General features: G+C 35.5%; 1 protein-coding gene across 3 annotated transcripts in view; it reads left to right on the top strand.

The window, feature by feature from the left end:
* Nucleotides 1-21,330, top strand: part of LOC120088115 (DNA polymerase epsilon catalytic subunit A-like) — a 48,574-nt gene that overhangs the window by 12,860 nt on the left and 14,384 nt on the right. For all 3 annotated transcript variants that reach the window (XM_039045186.1, XM_039045188.1, XM_039045187.1), the window contains 23 exons: nt 1,245-1,409; nt 1,512-1,688; nt 1,815-1,928; nt 2,199-2,303; nt 3,364-3,482; nt 3,574-3,715; nt 3,785-3,879; nt 4,071-4,176; nt 4,279-4,358; nt 4,483-4,659; nt 4,830-4,914; nt 5,008-5,088; nt 5,160-5,303; nt 6,876-6,971; nt 7,334-7,534; nt 7,732-7,786; nt 7,869-8,011; nt 8,085-8,536; nt 9,574-9,718; nt 9,802-9,999; nt 10,103-10,177; nt 12,142-12,332; nt 13,056-13,239. In XM_039045186.1, the coding sequence (XP_038901114.1) occupies nt 1,245-1,409; nt 1,512-1,688; nt 1,815-1,928; nt 2,199-2,303; nt 3,364-3,482; nt 3,574-3,715; nt 3,785-3,879; nt 4,071-4,176; nt 4,279-4,358; nt 4,483-4,659; nt 4,830-4,914; nt 5,008-5,088; nt 5,160-5,303; nt 6,876-6,971; nt 7,334-7,534; nt 7,732-7,786; nt 7,869-8,011; nt 8,085-8,536; nt 9,574-9,718; nt 9,802-9,999; nt 10,103-10,177; nt 12,142-12,332; nt 13,056-13,239 (3,330 nt within the window). The remainder of the gene's footprint in view (nt 1-1,244; nt 1,410-1,511; nt 1,689-1,814; nt 1,929-2,198; nt 2,304-3,363; nt 3,483-3,573; nt 3,716-3,784; nt 3,880-4,070; nt 4,177-4,278; nt 4,359-4,482; nt 4,660-4,829; nt 4,915-5,007; nt 5,089-5,159; nt 5,304-6,875; nt 6,972-7,333; nt 7,535-7,731; nt 7,787-7,868; nt 8,012-8,084; nt 8,537-9,573; nt 9,719-9,801; nt 10,000-10,102; nt 10,178-12,141; nt 12,333-13,055; nt 13,240-21,330) is intronic.

The following is a 21,330-nucleotide window of genomic DNA, read 5'->3' as shown; positions in this document are numbered from 1 at the left end:
GCCCTTAGGGCTAATTTAAACATATTTCAACACTCCCCCTCAAGTTGGGGGCATAGATATCGGCAAGGCCCAACTTGCTAAATACAAGCTTCAAACGTCATGTTCTTGATAACCCTTCGTAAAGACATCGGCGATCTGTTGGACTGAAGGTACATAGGGAATACAAATAGCTCCGCGGTCTAACTTTTCTTTAATAAAGTGCCTATCAATTTCAATGTGTTTGGTTCTATCATGTTGTATGGATTTTTGCAATACTGATGGCAGCCTTATTATCACAATACAGCTTCATAGGCCAGGACTACTTTCGTGAAGATCAGATAAACCTCTGCAACCAGATTTTCTCACACACTCCCAGATTCATAGCTCTATACTCTGCCTCAGCACTACTTCTGGCCACTACACCCTGTTTTTTACTCCGCCAAGTTGCCAAATTCCCCATACAAAAAGTACAGTACCCTGAGGTTGACCTTCTATCAGTCACAGATCCGGCCCAATCTGAGTCAGTATATGCCTCGATGCTTCGTGTGTCATGTTTCCTGAATACAAGCCCTTCCCAGGGTGGACTTTAAATATCTCAAAATTCGAGTCACAGCTTCTATGTGCTCCTCATTATAGACTCTGCATGAACTGACTTACTACACTCACAGCATAGGAGATGTCGGGTCTAGTATGAGACAAGTAAATCAGTTTTTCTACTAGGCGTTGATACCTCTCCTTATTCACAGGAACTCCTATTTTTGTCTTTTTACTATATTTGCTAAATTAGGGTTTCACATTATTCTATTTATATCTAGGGTTGGGTCTATTGTAAACAAGACATAAAAATAATAAGTTCTTTTCTACCGTGGTTTTTCTTCCCTGAATTAGGGTTTTCCACGTAAACTCCTTGTGTTGTCTTCTTTCCCTATTTCAATACAGAATACATGTAACAGTTGGTATGAAAGGATGAACTCTTGCATGTATCAATAAAAATGTAAATTCCTCCTGGGAGTTCTATACTTTTGGAACCTTTTCGATGTTTTGACTATTGGAAGGTTTGGAGTTGGATTTTCTTCAAGGCTGTCATTTCTTCCTTATTTGGCTAGCCAATTTCTCATGATATGCAATTACATTTTCACATCTCTCAACTCTGCTCGTTAATGTTCATTTATTTAATAGAAGTTGAACTCTTGTGAGTTGTGAACTAAAATCTTTCTGAGTGTCTTCCTAATGGTCGTTTCCTTTGTCACTGAATGTTATTGCAGATGATGGCTTCCTATTCTGTTTCAGATGCCGTTGCTACTTACTACTTGTACATGACCTATGTTCATCCTTTCATTTTTTCACTAGCAACCATTATTCCAATGTCACCAGATGAGGTGTTGCGCAAGGGAAGTGGGACACTTTGTGAAATGCTTCTAATGGTTCAGGTTGGTTTTTCTTTTCATAGATATGCTTGTTCATCCTTTTCTTTCTAAAGCATTGATTTGTTTGTATCTTCATTTTCTTTGTTAATTTTATGTTTGTTCCAGGCTTACAACGCTAATGTTGTGTGTCCTAACAAACATCAATCAGATCCAGAGAAGTTCTACAGCAACCGGCTTCTTGAAAGTGAGACATACATTGGTGGTCACGTAGAATGCCTAGAGAGTGGTGTATTTAGATCCGATCTTCCTACCAGTTTTAGGCTTGATCCATCTGCTTATGATGTATGCCACAGTCATGCATCCCTACAATGTTCCCCTGATTATATATTCCTCATAGTCTTCAAAATATTTAATTGACAATGGTGTTCTCCAAAATCATTCATTACATTGGATTACTGTACTTTTCAGCAATTGATATACAATTTGGATAGAGATCTGCAATATGCCATACAAGTAGAAGGAAAGATGGACTTGGAGTTGGTGTCAAATTATAGCGATGTGAAGAATGCTATCCTAGAAAAGGTGGCAAAAACTTCTTTTTGATGCCTTAGTTTATTTTATTTTATTACAAATGTTTTATGATTTTTATTTATGCTAATCTTGATGCGATTATTATTACATTTTGTTAATGAAACGAGGTTGCTTTTCTTTAAACTCAGCAGCATTGAAATTTTCTTTTGGAAACAAGACTTAAAACACTTTATATTCATGGTGTTTCCATCTTGACATATCCAAGGATGCGATTACTGACCATTTTGTCCTTTCTTTTTCCCTCTCCTATCTGAAACACAGCTTATTAGATTGCGGGACGAGCCTGTACGTGAAGAGGGCCCTCTGATATATCACCTTGATGTAGCTGCGATGTATCCTAATATTATTTTAACAAATAGACTGCAGGTGTGTTAAAAAGAATCTGCTTCATTTTGGTTAAGGCGTACCACAAATATTTAATCTTAAAGGAGAACTACAAATTGTTCTTAATTACTATTAAAATAGAAAAGAAAGAAACGACACAAGGAGTTTGGAAAACCCTAATTCAGAGAAGAAAAACCACGATAGAAAAGGTCTTATTATTTTAATGTCATACATACAAGAGACCCCAACCTCAGATATAAATATGATGAGGTGAAACCCTAATTTAGGAAATATAGAGTAAACTACAAAAATGCCCTTAGAGCTAATTCAACATATTTCAACAATTACTCTCTTTTGGACTATGTCTGTTTGTAGTTTGTATTTAATAAGTGCAAGTAATGGAATTCTCATTTTCAAATTTTGCCCCACAAGTCTCTGCTCGCTCCCTTTGGGTGTTTGGTTTTCTTTTCTAAGAGTTTGTATCATCAAACTTTTTTTTTTTTTTTTTTGACAAGAAACATACTTTTCATTGATATTATGGAAAGAGATTAACACTCAAAAGATACGAGTTTGTATCATTAAACATTTTTCTGTCTTTTAATGTAACGATGAAAATTTTGTTTCTTGCTTAGAAGGAAAAACTGTAAGCCAGCTTGATCTATTTCTAGAAAATTCCACTTGTTGTCTCCTTTCATATGTTTGGAAAATTGTGCGAGCATCATGTAATTCTTTTGAGGATATTGTTGGGAAGTTTGAGACCTCATGTTTGATTATGTTGGGTGGCATTATTTCATTAATAGAGAGTATTTCTCCTCGTTTTTCTTTGTTAAGTTATCAAGACTGTCTTAGATTCGTTTCATTAATTCAATGAAAAAGTTTGGTTCCCATTTCAAAAAAAAAAAAAAAAAGACTGCATCAACTGTTACAAGCTCTTTAAAAGTAAATTATTTTCTGAGGAGCACAAACAATGACATGAGTGCTTGCCAATTCCCGCTGACATGATTACTTGTTTGACCAAAATAGTTATTTTTCGTAATCAAATGTACTAGGCATTAGTTCCATATTCTGATGGCTTCAACAACTTATTTTTGTTTAATCCCAGCCACCATCAATAGTTACAGATGAGATTTGTACTGCTTGTGATTTCAATCGTCCTGGGAAGACTTGCCTACGAAAACTTGAGTGGGTTTGGCGTGGAGAGGTATTCATGGCTAAAAAAAGGTAATCCCTCTCTCTACTTGGGCCATTTATATGTTGTTATTTTTCATGGAGTGACTTGCTGAAATTGTGTTATCACTTTCAACAAATTCAGTGATTATTACCATCTGAAGAAGCAAATTGAGTCTGAGTTTGTTGATAGCGGTAATGTTCGGTTGTCAAAATCATTTCTTGAACTTCCAAAGTTGGAGCAGCAAGCAAAGCTCAAGGAGCGTTTAAAGAAATACTGTCAGAAGGTTATCGATCCTTATTTAATTGAATGTTTGAAAGCAACTTTTGACATTTATTAATTATAAGCTTTTTAGGCTTATAAACGAGTACTTGATAAGCCAGTCACTGAAGTTCGAGAAGCAGGGATCTGCATGAGAGAAAACTCTTTCTATATTGACACTGTTCGTAGGTACGCGATTTGGATAAGTTGGAAGTTCATACATTTCTTATTTTTTAACAATTCAAAGTATGGTGTTCTATTAAATGGTTTCATTTAAGGTTTGTATTTATGAGAGAGTCATCTTGTAGGTAGGTTCTGTTTCTTTCTTGCCAAATCAATTACATTTCAAATCTGACGTGCATCTTTTCAATGTGCCCAAGTTTTCGAGATAGAAGGTACGAATACAAAGGGCTCAATAAAGTATGGAAGGGAAAATTATCGGAAGCTAAAGCGAGTGGAAATTCAATCAAGATCCAGGAAGCCCAAGTATGGAAATAGTTGTAACTTCTTGTACACTTACTATGCTTTTGATCTACTTGTGTAATTAACATGTATTTTATTTCATTTTTTTCTCCCTAATTCTTGTAGGACATGGTAGTTCTTTATGATTCTCTACAACTTGCTCATAAATGTATTCTCAACTCCTTTTATGGATATGTGATGCGAAAGTAAGTTTCTTTTCTATTTTTATTAGTTATTTATTTTTTAATTTTATTTTACTTGAGACTTTATATTTTTCTGATTAGGAAGAGTTTAGTGTCATGCTCTCTTTAATGCGATACTTTCTTTTAGGGGTGCTCGATGGTACTCAATGGAAATGGCTGGGGTAGTTACATATACAGGAGCAAAAATCATTCAGAATGCTCGTCTGTTAATTGAGAAAATTGGAAAACCACTGGAGTTAGACACTGATGGTATCTGGTGTGCTCTACCTGGATCGTTCCCAGAGAACTTTACCTTCAAAACACGGTATGAATTGATCCTTGACTATATATATGCGTGCTTAAGTATTGACATAGTAAATATATATAAAATCAAATGCATGCACTGTAACTATTCTCTTGGTCCTACTATTATTTTTTACTTCTAATGATTGTCTAAAAATGATGACTATGTCATATATTATATATATATTTCAGAGATTCGAAGAAGTTGACAATTTCATATCCATGTGTTATGCTTAATGTTGATGTGGCAAGGAACAACACGAATGACCAATACCAGGTAAATTTGGGATTTCTTTACTATTTTTGTACGTCCATGTGCTTTGTGGCTCACCTGCAGCATATTATTCTCATATTTTAAGTATTTTGACAGACACTTATAGATCCTGTGAAGAAAACATATAAAACACACAGTGAATGCTCAATTGAATTTGAAGTAGATGGACCATATAAGGTAATAGCACTAACTTTCATTTGATTAAAACTACTTTTAGATTCAAGATGTTCACATTGTTTATGGTTTAGGCAATGATCCTTCCTGCTTCCAAGGAAGAAGGCATTTTGATCAAGAAGAGATATGCTGTCTTCAATGATGATGGAACACTTGCAGAGCTAAAAGGCTTTGAGATCAAGCGTAGGGGGGAGTTAAAGCTCATCAAAGTTTTCCAGGTCTTTGTTTCTACTATTTTACTTCTATTTTTTGCTGGTCATCTCTCGTTAAATAAAGTCTGTACTTCTCTGTTGCAGAATTGTTGAGGACTTGGGTATAATTTGTTAATAATCTAGGCACGATCCAAATCTTGTAATATAACAGGAAGCTGGTTAAGTTCATCCAATTTTCTTTTCTTTAATCAAATCAGAATATAAATGGTTGATTTAGTTTAATGGCCCATCTCTTTGGCTGATAGAAATGTTTCCGTCATTTTCTAGTTATTCCATTTCTTTGATGAAGGAATTTGGGGAGCTATTCTGTTTCTCATTTCTACTTTTGTTTTCAGAACTCCTTAAAAGTTGTTTTGGTTACTTAGGTTAAAGTTATTATGAATTTAAAATTACCATTGTCAAGACTATCGTTTTGGAAGGAAGAACAGATATAGGTCATCTTGACAAAAGAAATTAAAAAAGAAAAGAAAATAATATTTGAAAAGACAATGACCAAAACATGTTATCGCCGAATATTTGTTCCATAAATTTTTTCTCCTTTTCTTTTTAATATTTGAGTGTCCAAACTACCTCAAGTGGTAGGGGTGTTCAAAAACTCGATGACCCGAAAAAACCGATCAACTCAACCCAACTCGTGCGGTTTGGGTTGGGTTATCAATTCATTTGGGTTGGGTTGGGTACAAATAAATGAAAATTTTATGGGTTGGGTTGGTTCATGGGTTCATCTAATATATAAACTTAAACCAACCCGAACCAACCCAAATTTACTATTAACTTTAAAATATAATTTTTATTACATATAACACAATTATTTATACTTATATTGATTTAAATTTTATTTAATTTCAATAATTTATTCTTCAACAACTCTTAAAAGTAGTTTTTTTGTACTTTAAAAAGAAAATTTTCACTATATAAATTGAAATTGAGTTGTTAATCTTAATTCAATATATGAAAGTAATTAAATAAGATTTTTACATATTTATGTTGTGCTTCTTTTTAGAACAAAATTTTAAACAAATGACCCGAATAACCCGAACCAATCAAACCCAAATATTTTATGGTTGGGTTGGGTTCATTTTTTAATAAGAGTTATTTGGGTTGAAGAAATTTACAACCCGAATAATTGGATTGGGTCTAAAAAGTCTTTCAACCCAACCCAACCCAACCCATGAACACTCCTATCAAGTGGGATAGTTGTTTAACTCTACAGATATAGTTCTTGAGTAAACTTGTAGGATTTTAACATTTAACTTGCTGGCCTCTAGGGTTTCAAACCCATTTCTCCCAATTTCTTTATTTTCATACATCCCAATAACCACCAAGTCAACCCATAGTGGTTAGCTCCAAGACAATCTTATAATTTCTTCTTCAAAAGAAAAGATAAAATCATGATAAATCCACTTAAGAAGCAAGCAGGGTTTGAGGATTCAGAAATAGCTGGTTACTATCAAACTGATAATGACTTCATGTTATGCTGGCTCTTTGTGGTGTATGTTATGCAATCTAACATTACATTTGTATGCTATCTTTGATTTATAATCCGTTTCTGTATGTAAATATATTTTACATTTGTAGGCAGAACTTTTTGACAAGTTTCTTCATGGTTCCACCTTAGAAGAATGCTATTCAGTTGTTGCATCTGTTGCAAATCGATGGCTAGATCTTCTAGATGTAAGTAGAATTTGAACTCTATATTCAATATTAAAATATTGTATTCTAGACGCTATGGGGGTGTCAACCTAGTTGAGATGCCTGGGTGCGTCTACTGATCCTTTGATTTTGGTTTTGATTTTGTATTTTGCCTTTATTTTCAAGTACACATCTCCTGTACTCTCTTTCAATGATTCAATGAATAATAAAGGCCGTTTCCCTTTCTAAAAAAAAAAAATCTGAAGTTAATGAGGATCTTCTCTTTTTAATTTAGTTGTAACCATAATGGTTTAGGATGTGATCATATATCAGTCGTCAATATAAAATATCAATATGTAAATTGCTTCAAATTTATGTTTTTTTTTCATGCTTCTTCCCCTCAGAATCAAGGAAAAGATATTGCAGATAGCGAGTTGCTTGATTATATATCTGAATCAAGTACCATGAGCAAGTCTTTGGTAGACTATGGGGAGCAAAAGTCTTGCGCTGTTACCACTGCCAGACGTCTTGCAGATTTTCTTGGTGATACAATGGTCAAGGATAAAGGCCTACGTTGTCAATATATAGTTGCATGTGAACCTAAGGTATATGTTGTATGGTTTCTTACTTCATTTCTGTTCCAGAAAAAGTTTCACATTTTTCCTGTAGTTTCATTAGAAACTTCTTTTGGAGTTTGAACTACATCAAGTTTGTCTTCCACTTCTTGATAAGTTAAAAATTTTCCACTTGTTTAGCTTCTAGACCAATTTCTTGATTCATTCTTTTGTTGATAATGTGATAGGGTACTCCTGTAAGTGAGCGTGCTGTTCCAGTTGCAATCTTTGAGACTGATGCAGGTAAAAATTCAGCGTGGATTTCTTTTTTACTAGATTATATTTTTTTAAATATATTTTAAAATTGACTATGTATAACTTGCAGAGATAATGAAATTTTATGTACGTAAATGGTGCAAGATTTCATCTGAAGTCGGCATCCGATCCATCATTGACTGGTCCTACTACAAGCAACGCTTAAGCTCAGCCATTCAAAAAATTATAACAATTCCAGCAGCCATGCAAAAGGTTTTCTTCTTGCTATCTATTTGAATTTGAGTAATCAATTTTGTTTTCTTACCAAAAGGAAAATATTTTTTAGGTTGCAAATCCTGTTCCTAGGGTGGTCCATCCTGATTGGTTACATAAGAAAGTTCGTGAGAAGGATGATAAATTTCGCCAACAGAAAGTAGCTGATATGTTTGCATCCTCAAACAGAGTTAAATATTCTAAGAAGAATAGTGATGTTAGCTGCAGCAAACATGCTATGAATGAAGATAATTCTGAAGATTTAGAAGATTTTCAAAAGAAAACAAGTCCTAGAAATGGCCCCAAACCAGTTGTCCGATGTTATGATGTCAGAGGCATGAAACATTCACTTACAAGCAATAGCGAAATAAACTCCGAGATGCAGGAGAATTTTAATGATGGAGGATGTGAGCCTTCTTCACCCTTGCATGTTGAAAACATAGACAAGAATGTAGATTACAGTGGATGGCTTGAAATGAAGAAGCGAAAATGGAAGGATACTTTGGACAAGAGAAAAAAGCAAAGGTATGCTGTCTTCAGTCAGATAAAATTACAAAAATTGATTTTTGTGGCTGAAAACTTCCATGCAATTGGTGTATGACTGTATGGTATCTGAATGATGAAGAATACCAGAATGTGTAGAACCTGAAATAAAATATAAAAGGGGAAATTTATGTAATGTGCTATGGAAATACTATTGTGGATGTAAGCTTTTATTTTGATGTGTTGTTATTAATGAGAGAGAATTTTATATCTCAGTGAAAATTGTAAAGTATATTCTGTATTCAAAGAGGTAGGTGATGCATTTAGCACATGGCTCTTTGTTGATTCTACTAAAGCGAGTATTTTAGGTTGGATGCAATTAAATAGGAAGTGAATGTGGCTTTAGTTTTCAGTATTTTGTTGGGAAGTTCTATTGTTAATACTCAGGCATCAGTTATCTTTCATTTGCATGTGAAAAATATAGGGTATTTATAGCTTCCTGTGGGTTCCTTGTCATTATGGATTGTTTTACTATTTTATGGAACATAGGTTTAGAAGAAACAATATAGTACTTAAGAAAGTGGGAGAGGTCTAGGCTCTAGGTGGTGGAGGCTTGGAGTGGATGCATTTCAATGATTTTCATTTGGGTTTTGTGACTAAATTGTTTAGAGAATTTTTCCAATGACTAACAATTGGAGCTCCTTTTTGTAAAATCAATTTCTTTTTGGTTTTGTAGGGCAGCTAATTTTTTAACCTTTTTACTTTATGTGGCTACCAATTCTCATGTACTTCCATTCTTAATTTAACAGGTTTTCTTTTGTGAAACTGGTGTTGTTTATTGTAACTCCTTTGGATTAGGGATCTCTCTTCCCCCTTCTTCTATAATTTTATACGTCAATGAAATTGAAAGAAAAAGGGGAAAAACCAGGTTTTCTTTTTTGAAAAAACAAATAAATACATAAAAGCTCCCAGCTCCCTGTTGGTGAGATATGGTCTGCAAGTTTAAGTGTATTTTAGGCTTAGCTGTATGTTGACAATTTATGTTTAAGCTATAAGCAGGATATCATTTATTTTGGCAGGTTGGTAAGTTTAAGGACTCCACTTGCTGCTAATAATGTTATGCGGGAGTTAAACGATGCTACGAATAATAAAGAGGCTTCTAGAACAGGTGTTGGTTCATATTTTAAGAGGCATGAAGGATCTGTAACACGCTGCCATTGGCAGGTATTGTCATTTTGGTTAGTTTCTAGTGTTTATCTGAATATCTTAATTTGTTTTACTCACTTGGCCCTGTATCGTTTTTTCAGATTTTACAGCTTGTTCATAGTACACAGAGTGGGCAATATTTTGCTTGGGCTGTTGTCGGAGGAGTTATGCTAAAGATCCCTATTAATGTTCCTAGAGTTTTTTACCTTAATTCTAAAGTACCTATTACAGATGAATTTGTGGGGAGGCGTGTTAATAAAATTCTTCCCCATGGAAGGCACAGTTATAACCTGTATGAGGTAGTTTAAGGTTGTTATTGAAATTCAGTATATTGTTTCTATATTAATTATTGGTTTTGAAGTCGTTTTATTTTTATTTTATTTTTTAAAATTGTAATTACAGGTTGTGACTGATGAGAGTCAATATAGGACACAGAAGAATAAACTTGCTGCCCTACTTGCAGATCCAGAAGTAGAGGTTAATATCATTCGTTTGGTTTATTTTATTACTGTCTCATTCTCTTGTGATACGGGGATCAATCATTGTGGTGAACATGGTAATGTTATGATGCATGTTGTAAGGCCCCTAGTTATAGAAATAATAGGAGTATTACTAGAATACTAGTATGATATTAGTAAGGGGTATAAGGGTAATTAGGGAGGAAGTTAGTTACTGAACATTGTTATAAATAGGAGTGAGAATGTGAGAGTGGTAGAAAGGTGTGAAGAATTTTGTGTGATTTCCTAATTTGGAAATTTGGGAGAGACAAGCCCTCTCGAAAGGCTAGGGGTTATTTTGTTACTTGTTCTTGTGATATTATAGCACCATGTCAATATATTGCCATATAATTCTATATCTCAGTGTTCTTGAGTATCCTCTTGTAGTATTTTAAAAAGCCCTCTTGGGCGCGTGCCTAGACCCAAGGTGTAGGTCTAGCGCATCGCCTTAGAAAGGCGTGGTTTACAAAATAGGGCGTGTCTCAGGCACACGCCTTTTGTGAAGCCCCAAGGCTCAAAGCCTTTGGGTTTTTTTTATTTTATTTTATTTTATTTTTACAAAATAGTAATAATTAAGGGTTTTCCTTCTTTATCAACTAATAGAAACATGTATCTTAATGAAGCAAATGCATTTTGGGTCTTTAGTTCTTGGCTCCATTGGGTTTTATTTTTTTTTCTTTATAATTATTATTATTATTATTTATATATATATATATAGTTGTTCTTTTCGTTAAAGGGAAAAAGGTATCAAAACTTGGTGACATCCATAGCCAGATTAAAGCAGATAGCTTCTAGCTGGCTAAAATCAGGAAAAGAAAGAATAGTTGTAGTCTTCTAGATTGTGCAGTTGTGTACACATTTTCATTCTTACTGTTAGGTACTTAAGCACCTTGGAGAACCACACCCCAAAAGCTAGCTATTGGGATGGGAAAGCCAAGCCACTTAAGTACCATATTGGTTATCCCATTCTAACCAATGTGGGACAAAAGGCATCCCATACTACCTTGGTTCCTAACAATACCTCATCCCCAGAAAGCCGACGTCTCGGCGGTACTTCACTCAGCCACACCCGGTCAAAACCCTCCGCCGGTTCCACTCCAGAACGTCGACAACCGTCTCTGATACCATTGTTAGGTACTTAAGCACCTTGGAGAACCACACCCCAAAAGCTAGCTATTGGGGTGGGAGGGCCAAGCCACTTAAGTACCACATTGGTCATCCCATTCTAACCAATGTGGGACAAAGGTATCCCATGCTATCTTGGTTCCTAACACTTGCCTTTTAGAGTTATGAAGTATTTTCACTCTTTAAAGCAGATACTTCTATGTCAAGCAGTAACCAATCAAATTATTGACAAAGTTGAGAGCTTATAGGACTAGTTGAGCATCCTTTCATCTTGTTTCTAGTTTGAATATCTTTATCGAACGAACCGCACTCCTTCGTATACGTCAGGAGTCCATTGATGAGAAGGGGCTGGGGAAAGCTTGAACCCAATTCCTACAGTGATGAATATAAGCGCAATTGAAATTCCTGGGGAGTTATACATTTGTGTATTGAGAAGACCATTTACTATTTCTTGAAGCTCGGGTTTTCATGTGTGAAAGTCTAGTTGGATTTGTATAAATCGTCTATAAAACATATTTTCTGTTTGTATGAGATCACGACATTCACGTGGAAGGAAGACTAGGACACTATTAAATGTGTGAATGTTGGATTTATATTCCCTAAAACAAGAAAAAGTTCAATCAGTTATAATGCCCGCAGTATATGGTTTTCACTAATCATCAATACTCTAGTATCTGTCAATTTTTTAGCTGAGTGAGTGGATTTTCTGTGCAAAAAGAAAAGTGGCTTCAGTATGATGTTAAATCCAAACCCTGTTTTCTTTTTTGGCAAAATGCTGTTTTCAGCTTCAATCGGATTCTGACGCTGTTCATTGATCAGGGAATCTATGAAAGCAAGGTACCATTAAAGTTCAAGTCCATCTTTCAGATTGGCTGCGTCTGTAGAGTTGATAAAACTGCCAAAAAACGAAACATTCAAGACGGATGGAGTCTGGATGAACTGCAAATGAAGACTACAACAGAATGCAGTTATCTGGAAAAGTCAATCTCTTTCTTCTATGTGTATCACAGGTAACTTTTTGAATTGTTATGCCACTATGTAATGTTTATATTATCTATAGCTGTCTAGATGAAAATTATCTTTAATTAAGCATCTTCTGCTTAATATTTTTAAGCAGCTAATATTTCTAGAAGACTTTTTGCTTTAGCATTTCCACGAACATATTAACCTTTTTCTCCTTGAAGAAACACATTTTTCATCAGACAAAATGGTAAATATGGAAGTTAAAAAGAACTAGGTCCTCTCAACTTTGATTCTACGATGTTCAGGGATGTGAGATCCAATTGGTTCCAGAGTTTACTTAAAGAAATAATGCTTACAAAAAAGCACCCCAATTAATGCATTAGATCAGAACTTAGTACGAAAAAGAACTCAAGGGTGCACACCAGTAGGGTTGCGTAGAATCTTACCCGATCCACCTTATTCCAATGCTTATAATTTATAAAACTAGTTTACATTTTTACGTACAGTAATATTTGGGAATTATAGGACTAATTCAAAGTAGAACCCAACTGTAATTTAAGCAGTCAGTTTGAACCTTTTTTTTTTAATAAATAAAAAGTTATGTTTGTTATGTCTTGGGCATGGTCCACTTTTTTTCTCTGGATATGAATATTGATCACTGTAAACTAAACATGAATGAAAATGCTGAAATAACATTGCCTGTCTATATTAAAACTGACATTTATTTTTCTATGTAAAATACTGCTAACACTTTTCCCTCTACTTTTTAGCATTTCTGAAGGAAGAGCTATCTACATTACCTTTTTTCCCTCCACAAGATCAATATTCGTGGTGGTGGTTAATCCTTACCAAAACAAAGACCTGTCATCAACTTTTCTTGAAAAGCAATTTCGTGATGCTTGTCAAATGCTGTCTGATGAATCACAACCTCCTAAGAGTGGCGTAACTTATAAGGTAAACTTGCGAGTCTTTCCAAACTTACATCCTATCTGATTTGATTTGATATAACCAAATTTTGGAGGAATGAAACATCGAAGTCTATAGAAGTGTTGAGGTCCAGATTTTATAGAAACGTTGATGGAAATTTCCTTGGAAATTTTTAAGGAAATGTGGAAATTGATGGAAATTATTGAAATTAATCTGTGAAACTTTAATTTTGGTTTAATTAGACTATCATTGACATTTTTAATCATCACATTTGAAAATTAAGACAATATTTAGATGTAGTGCCAATGCAAGTAGGAATTTCGGAAAAAAAAATGATTAAAATAGTTTTAATTATTTCATGAAACTTTAATTTTGCTTAATCATACTATAATTGATCCTTTTTTACCCTCATGTCTAAAATATATATATATATATATATATATATATAATAGTTTTTTGAAATGTCGATTGAGGTGTCAAGGTTAGCAAAATCTTTTTTAAAAAAATTATGAAAATATAAAATATAGATCACCGAGTGTTTGTGTAACAATATCTAAAAAATTTTAAAAATTAAAAAGTTTACAAAAGACCATATTAATGTTGCGGGGGTAATATTTTTTATATTTTCATACAATATTTTATAGATATTTGGCTAAATTATAAAAAATGTCATTTAACTTTGTACTTTGTATCAAAAATACCTTTGAACTGTCAAAATTTTCAAAAATACCCTTAAGCTTTAAAAAAGAGTTAAAGTTACCTTTACCATTAGACTTATAAATAAATTGAAAAATATCCATACTGTTAATATATGAATAGATCTCGTTAGCACATCATTGCAAAGATACCTCTAAACTTTCAAAGGTTGCATTAGTACTCGTACCTTTAGAATAAAAAAATGTTAAAATGTTGATATAATTAAATTTACCATAGCCCAATAACTTAAGATTTTGGATCCATTGGTGATTTTACATGGTATCAGAGTCTAAGAAGCCCAAATGGGTATTCGGTCTAAAAAAAATTGGGATCGATCCAAGAATGGTGAATCCAAAAAGGCACCATCTTTTGGTAGTACATTGAGGATCCCACATTGGAAAAATCAAGAGACCTCACAATCTTTGTTGAGACTGGAGAGCATTTATTTATACACTTTTGGAAGACTACTCTATTCAAGACATTTGTTTAAATTGGAAAGCATTTATTTCTTCTTCTTCTATAAGTTAGGTTTTAATTTAGTTTTGTTATGTTATTGGAGTTTCATATTTTGTTTATTCTTTTGTTATGTTTTTTATCTTGTATTTTGAGGACTAGACTCATTTCATTAATTCAATGAAATATCCTGTTTCCCTTTAAGAAAAAAGGAGACTTCAAAATCTCTATAAGATAAATGAGCTACTTGTTTATTGCCAATTGGTTTTAAGATGACACTCCATGATATCTAATATGGTATCAAAGTAGGAGGTCCTATGTTTGAACCCTATAATGTTATTTCGTCCTGAATTGATATTCATTGATTTCCACTTGTTGGATCTGTTACAAAAATTATTATAACAAAGCATCACCAAGAAAAGAAAGCCTCAAATGAGAAGACCACCTCTCCAATGAGAGAAACAGGTGACAAATATTCATAAACTCGTTTGCCATTACAAGAGATGGTAAATGAAACTCTATTCCAGCAGTCACCAGCCTTCATAATGCTAAAAAATGCATGCAATAATTTTCAAAAGAAAGTTTCCAGTCCATCTGTCAATCCTACAAGTAATGAACCTAGGTACTGATGATTAATGCTAGTTAAATAAAGCAGCGACAAAATCAACATGGGTTTGCCTCCCCTATAAAAAGAATCTTTTATCCAATTGATTAGAATTACGGTGATATTCTAGGCATTAGATGGAAACTACCAATGCCCCAACCTTCACCATTAACCCTTTCCTCCTCCATTACTCGGTCGATTCACATTGATCGGAAGCTTTTCTCCCTAAGATCGATAGCTCTGGCTAATGGGAAACACTTCAAACTTTCAGAACAAAGACAAAAGAATATCCATTCTATCTTTGTCTCATGGAAAACGCTTGATTGGTTGGCATCTTCTTTTCAAGGAGCCCTACAACCACAAATACTTTAGAAAATTGTTTGATGATGGTGACACTCTTTGGCTTGAAAAACACAGGAACAAATATGGTTTTTTTTGTTGAGCTTACCCTTTTAGAACAGTCTGACTGTCGTTTAATAATCCTCATCCCTGCTATGGAAGACAAAAGAGGATGGTTCTCTTTCTTTTCTTTGGTTTCAGATTATTCTGAGAAACCTAAAACAATGAACAAAGCTCCAACCAATATTAGCAAGCAATCCTACAAAGCGGCTGTTCAGACACAAAGCCTTCCTTCTTCCAAGACCAAGCCTGCCCCTGCCCCATCAAGCTGTGGTGGTCTTTACCCCTCTTCTGCCCCTTTGCTTCCACAATTTGATTGGCAGGCTATGGTGGTTGTCCAGCGTTCTGCTCTTAGCGATACTTGGCTGGTTATTTGAGACTCTCTCCAATCCTACCTGGCATCTCGTTGCACTATTAATCCGATCCTTGATGATAAAGCTTTGCTGCATGTTTATAGCTCGGATACTTCTCAAAACCTATGTGCCAACTCGAACTAGACTTCCATTGGCCCTCTGAAACTGAAGTTTCTCTCATCATCTTTACCTTCATCCTTCCAACAATAAATGGTTGCATCTTATGGAGGCTGGATCAACGTGTTTAATTTACCAATTACTCACTGGACTGAAGATATTTTGCGGTATATTGGAGACGGGTGGCAGATTCATTCAACCTTCAAATCATACTGAACGAGGCTTGATTATCTCCTTTGCTCGTCTGAAGATCAAGGAAAATAAGAGTGGCTTCATTCCACATGAATTTCGATTACCAAAAGAGTTGGCTGCCGATGAAACTTTGGTCAGAATTTGGCCGGCCGGCACCAGACAGGGGTAGAAGCGTTCATCTCTCTCTCCACAAGGAAACAACATTAAGGAGGCTACTGAAAACGTGGATTCCATTGTTTATCGGTTAAACGAAAAAGGTAAGTCAATGGTATTTGAACCCAATCAGCCACCCACCCCCTCTCTTACCATATCTCGGTCTTTTAATTGCATCTTCTATAAATAAGGAAAAAATAAATCTCCCTTCTTTACCCGAATCTCCTAAGAATATGGAGAATTCAAATCTTCCTCCCTCCCTTTCCTTAACCGACTGATTAGTGAGCCCACAAATGGAACCTTTCCTCCCCCCCACATCAGCTACCCAGCCAAGCCAAATTAATTCTCCCAAGTCCACCTCATTCGTGAAGCCAAGCCACACTAATTCTCCCAAGTCCACCTCATCCTTTACCTTCCAAAACCAGAATATTAGCCCATCTGCTTTAACATCTCCCTCCTTCTCACAACCTTCTCTCTCAGCAGTTACATTCCACGAGGGCCATAAAAATTTACATGCTGGACCTACACACTCCACCTTAATCAACAACCAAAACCTTCCTTCTATTGAAACTGATACAGAGGGGTATCTTTCCAGCCCCACCAAGGAAGACGATTTCATTGTCCAGCCCCTTGATATGGCCATTTTCGGTAAATAGAAAATTTAGATATTTGTACCTTGTCGAAGTAAGGAACCATGGCATATATGTTTGGAATAGATTCCATTTTGAGAGAGTTGAAAAAGCACTATCTCGTTGAAAGGTTCTATACATCTGCCCTTTCTAATATATATAAAATAAATATAGTTATAAATCACTTACCAATTTACCCTCTCCCTCCTCTTCCACCAGATTTGAACCCAAAACAAAATCCAATAGCTTCCCCTATGGTCAACCATGGTTCCCCAATTAATGTCCTCCATCCAATTAATCAACAGCTGCCCCTTACTTCCCCCTCCTTACCCATTAATCTTCACGAATTGGCTTCTATATTGTCCCTACGTGGCCTATGTATTATGGCCATACCCTTGGTACCTCCCCCAACCCCAAAAACAAAAAAAATCACCAATACTACTAGCAAAAAGCCCAAACTTCAAAGGGAGTTACAAGGCCTTTTTTCATCCATCCACTATGATAAATCTGCCACCTTGGCGATTAGGGAGGGGCTTTTTGAGAATCCATGAAGTTCCTCACTTGGAATGTCTGGGGTCTCAATTCTTGGCGGAAGCGTGCTTTGGTTAAAAAGCTTATTCAGCAACACAACCCTGGTTTTGTCCTCCTTCAAGAAACAAAGCTGTCATCTGTTAATTCAACATTAATTAAATCCATCTGGAGTTCTTCTTTCATTGGTTGGACTGCTTTGGATGCTATTGATATATCTGAGGGTATTCTTATCTTATGGAATGAGCCGGATTTCTCAATTCTAGAGGTTATACAGGGACATTTTTTTGTTTCAATTCATGTTTTACTGGCTGATGATTTTTTCTTTTTGGCTTTCGGCAATATATGGCCCATCTGGAAATGTTTTTCAAGCTGATTTTTGGCAAGAACTTGATGATCTAGCTGATTTGGGTGGCGACAATTGGATTATTGGTGGTGATTTCAATGTCACTAGATGGTCTTGGGAAATGTCTCACGACTGGACAATTTCCTCCTATATGCGAGCCTTCAATCAATGGATTTCTAACTATCAGTTATGGGATATTCCGTTATCAAACGGGTGCTTTATGTGGTCGTGCTTAGGTCCTATTCAGTATTTATCTCTTCTTGATCGGTTTTTGCTCACTGAAAATTGTCTTTGTAAATTTGGAACAGTTACTCTCAAACGATTGGACCACATCACCTTCGACCATTTTCCTTTGGTCTTATCTTCTGGAAATATCGATTGGGTCCCTTGTCCCTTTAGATTTGAGAACTCTTGGTTGCAGGTGCCTTTTTTCTGCTCATTGGTGGAGAATTGGTGGAATTCCCATCAAGGCCACGGTTTTATGGCAAAGCTTCAGTGTCTGAAGAAAATTATTAGGGATTGGAATAATGTCCGTCGCATTGCAGTTAACAATCTTCCTTCTCTTGTTTCGCAATTAGCCAAATTAGATAATCTGGAAGATAATACTGCCTTTAATGAGGATCAATTGGCACGACGTTGCCTTCTACGTGAACAGATAGAAAATTTGACCATCCAAGATCATATTCATTAGCAGCAATGCTGTAAGATGAAATGGCTTCTTGAAGGTGATGAAAATACTATTGAGTGTTGCTTGGAGTTGTTAAAGAACTATCCGTTGGGACTTTCCACCCAAAGTCTACAAGAGATGGTCATTGTCTGTTATGTTTGGATTGTATTAATTTTAGATTTGATGAATCTGGGGGAACATAGAAAAATTATGAGAAAAGTGTTGATTTGGAAACAAAAAAGGTGATGAAATTACTAAGTTTTCCCCCAAAATTGCTACTGCTTGCCGCTGTAAGTCTTCCATTACAGAAATTCTGTCCCAGGATGGTTGTAGTCTTCTAAGTGCACATGATATTGAGAATGAATTTTTGTCATTCTACTCATCTTTATTCACAAAAGACAAGGATCAACACTTTCTTCCAACTAATGTTGAGTGGAATCCTATTTCGGCCTCTCAAGCTATGGACCTTAAGCGTCCTTTTACGGAAGATGAGGAATTTGTTGCTGTTTCTGGCCTTGGTGTCAATCCCCTGGTCCCGATGGTTTTACAGTTAAGTTTTTCAAATTTTTTTGGACTACTCTTAAATCTGATATGATGTTTGTTATTAATGATTTTTACACATCGGTGATTATTAATGTGAAGCTCAATGAGACTTATATCTGTTTGATCCTTAATAAAGTTGACTCAAGATCAATTACTGACTATAGACCTGTAAGCCTTATCCCATGTGCCTACAAAATTATTGCTCGTGTTTTATCCAATCGTCTGAAGAAGGTTCTTCCCTTATCCATTGCTGCCAATCAACTTGTTTTTGTGGAGAACAGACAGATTCTTGATGCTTCTTTGATGGCTAATGAGCTAATTGATGATTGGAATAAGAGAAATAAACCAGGGGTTGTCTTAAAACTGGACCTTGAGAAAGTCTTTGATACGGTTGATTGAGATTTTCTTGATTCTATCCTTCAAATCAAAGGGTTTGATAGTTGTTGGCGTGGCATAACTAGTGGAATTATTCCATCATGGTTAACGGTCACCCTCATGGTAAGATCATACCCACATGTGGAATTAGACAGGGGGACCCTCTTTCTCATCTTATTTATTCTTGTTGCTGATTGTTTGAGTCGTCTTCTTGACCATAGCTCCGCGTTGGGTCTTATTGTTACTCATTCTATTGGCCACTCGGCTTTCTCTTTGACCCATTTACAGTTCGTTGAAGACACTTTGCTATTTTCTACTGCTAACAGATCTGCTTTAAAGAACTTGTTTGATATTGTCCACATTTTTAAATGTGCTTTAGGGCTTAAAATCAACCTTGCTAAGAGTGAGCTCCTTGGGATTCATATTTTAGATTCTGATTTTGATTGGTTGTTGTGTTCCTTTGGTTGCAAAAAAGGCTCTTGGCCTGCTTCTTATCTGGGACTTTCTTTGGGGGGTAATTCTAAGACCGTTTCATTCTGGCAGCCCGTGGTTGAGAGAATACAACACATGTTCCATAATTGGAAGTATGCTTATATATCAAAAGGGGGTTGTCATACTCTCTTTCAAGCCACTCTATCTAGCCTTCCAACATATTACTTGTCTTTGTTTCAAGCTCCCTCTTTTGTTATTGGTCGCCTCGATAAATTGATTAGAGATTTTTTTTGGGAGGGTTATCGAGGTGAAGGAGGCCTTCATAATGTGAATTAGGAGATTTCTCAGCGTCCTCGATTATTGGGTGGTCTTGGCATTGGTAATTTTAAATGTCGAAACTCTCATTTCTTGCAAAATGGACATGAAGATTTCTTTCTGAGCGTGATGCTTTATGGAGGAAACTCATTGTTGCTAAATATTGTTCTATTGATTGTGTTTGGCCCTTGCCTATTTCTGATGGTTCTTCCAGAGCTCCTTGACGGTACATTAGTACTTTTGCTGATCTGATTGCCAATCAGATTTGTCGACGTATTGGTGATGGTTCTTCTACGTCTTTTTGGTTTGACTTTTGGCTTAGTTGTGGTGCCCTTGTCAATACTTATCCTAGGTTCTTTCGTCTTGTACAACCACTTGAGGTTACTATTGCTAATGCATGGGTCTCTTCTACATCTGCTTGGAATTTGAATTTTCGTCGTAAACTTACTGAGTTAGAGATTGTTGAATGGGCTTCTTTATCTCATCTCCTTGCATCTGTACGCTTACGTTCTTTCCCTGATGCTTGGTTGTGGCCTCTTGATCCTTCTATGGGCTTTACTGTTAAATCTCTTATGGTTGTTTTGATGGGTGCTATGGATTCGACTTTGACTGACCTTTATTCGACGATTTAGAAGGATAGATACCTCAAGAGGATTAAAATTTTTCTTTGGGAACTTAGCTGGGGTGCCATCAATACTGCTGATCATTTGTAGAGGCGAATGCCTTATATGTCTCTCTCTCCCCATTGGTGTTATATGTGTCATAAACAAGCTGAATCGTCGGTTCACTTCTTTTTCCATTGTCCTTTTGCTACTAGCTTTTGGAATCTTCTCTTGCCTGCTTTTGGTTGGTCCTTCACTTATCCTAATAATATTTCTGATGTCTTGACCTCTATTTTAGTGAGTCACCCTTTTTGTGGTACTAAGCAAATGCTTTGGTTGCCTTTCATTTGTGCGTTCCTTTGGTGCTTATGGGGTGAAAGGAATAGAAGACTTTTTAATTACACTTATTCTTCTAGTGTTCGTTTTTTAGAACTTGTTTGATCTATTGCTTTTTCTTGGTGTAAATTAGCACACCCTTTTGGACACTTCAGTTTATCTTTTCTAGTTAGTAATTGGAGATCTTTCTTGTAATATCCTTACTTGGGGTTTTCCCCTTTTATCAATGAAATGTTTCTTTTACCAAAAAAAAAAAAAAATTGTTGGATCTGATACAAATTTTCAAGCCCACAAGTGATGGGGAGTGTTGAAGTGTTTATATAATTAAATTTCCCATAACCTATTAGCTTGGACTCTTGGGTCAATTGAAACCTTTAC

This window comes from Benincasa hispida, chromosome 10 (assembly GCF_009727055.1).
Source record: "Benincasa hispida cultivar B227 chromosome 10, ASM972705v1, whole genome shotgun sequence".
Lineage (NCBI taxonomy): Eukaryota > Viridiplantae > Streptophyta > Magnoliopsida > Cucurbitales > Cucurbitaceae > Benincasa > Benincasa hispida.
The sequence above is the reverse complement of the archived record's forward strand: the minus strand, read 5'-3'. Positions and strand labels throughout refer to the sequence as shown.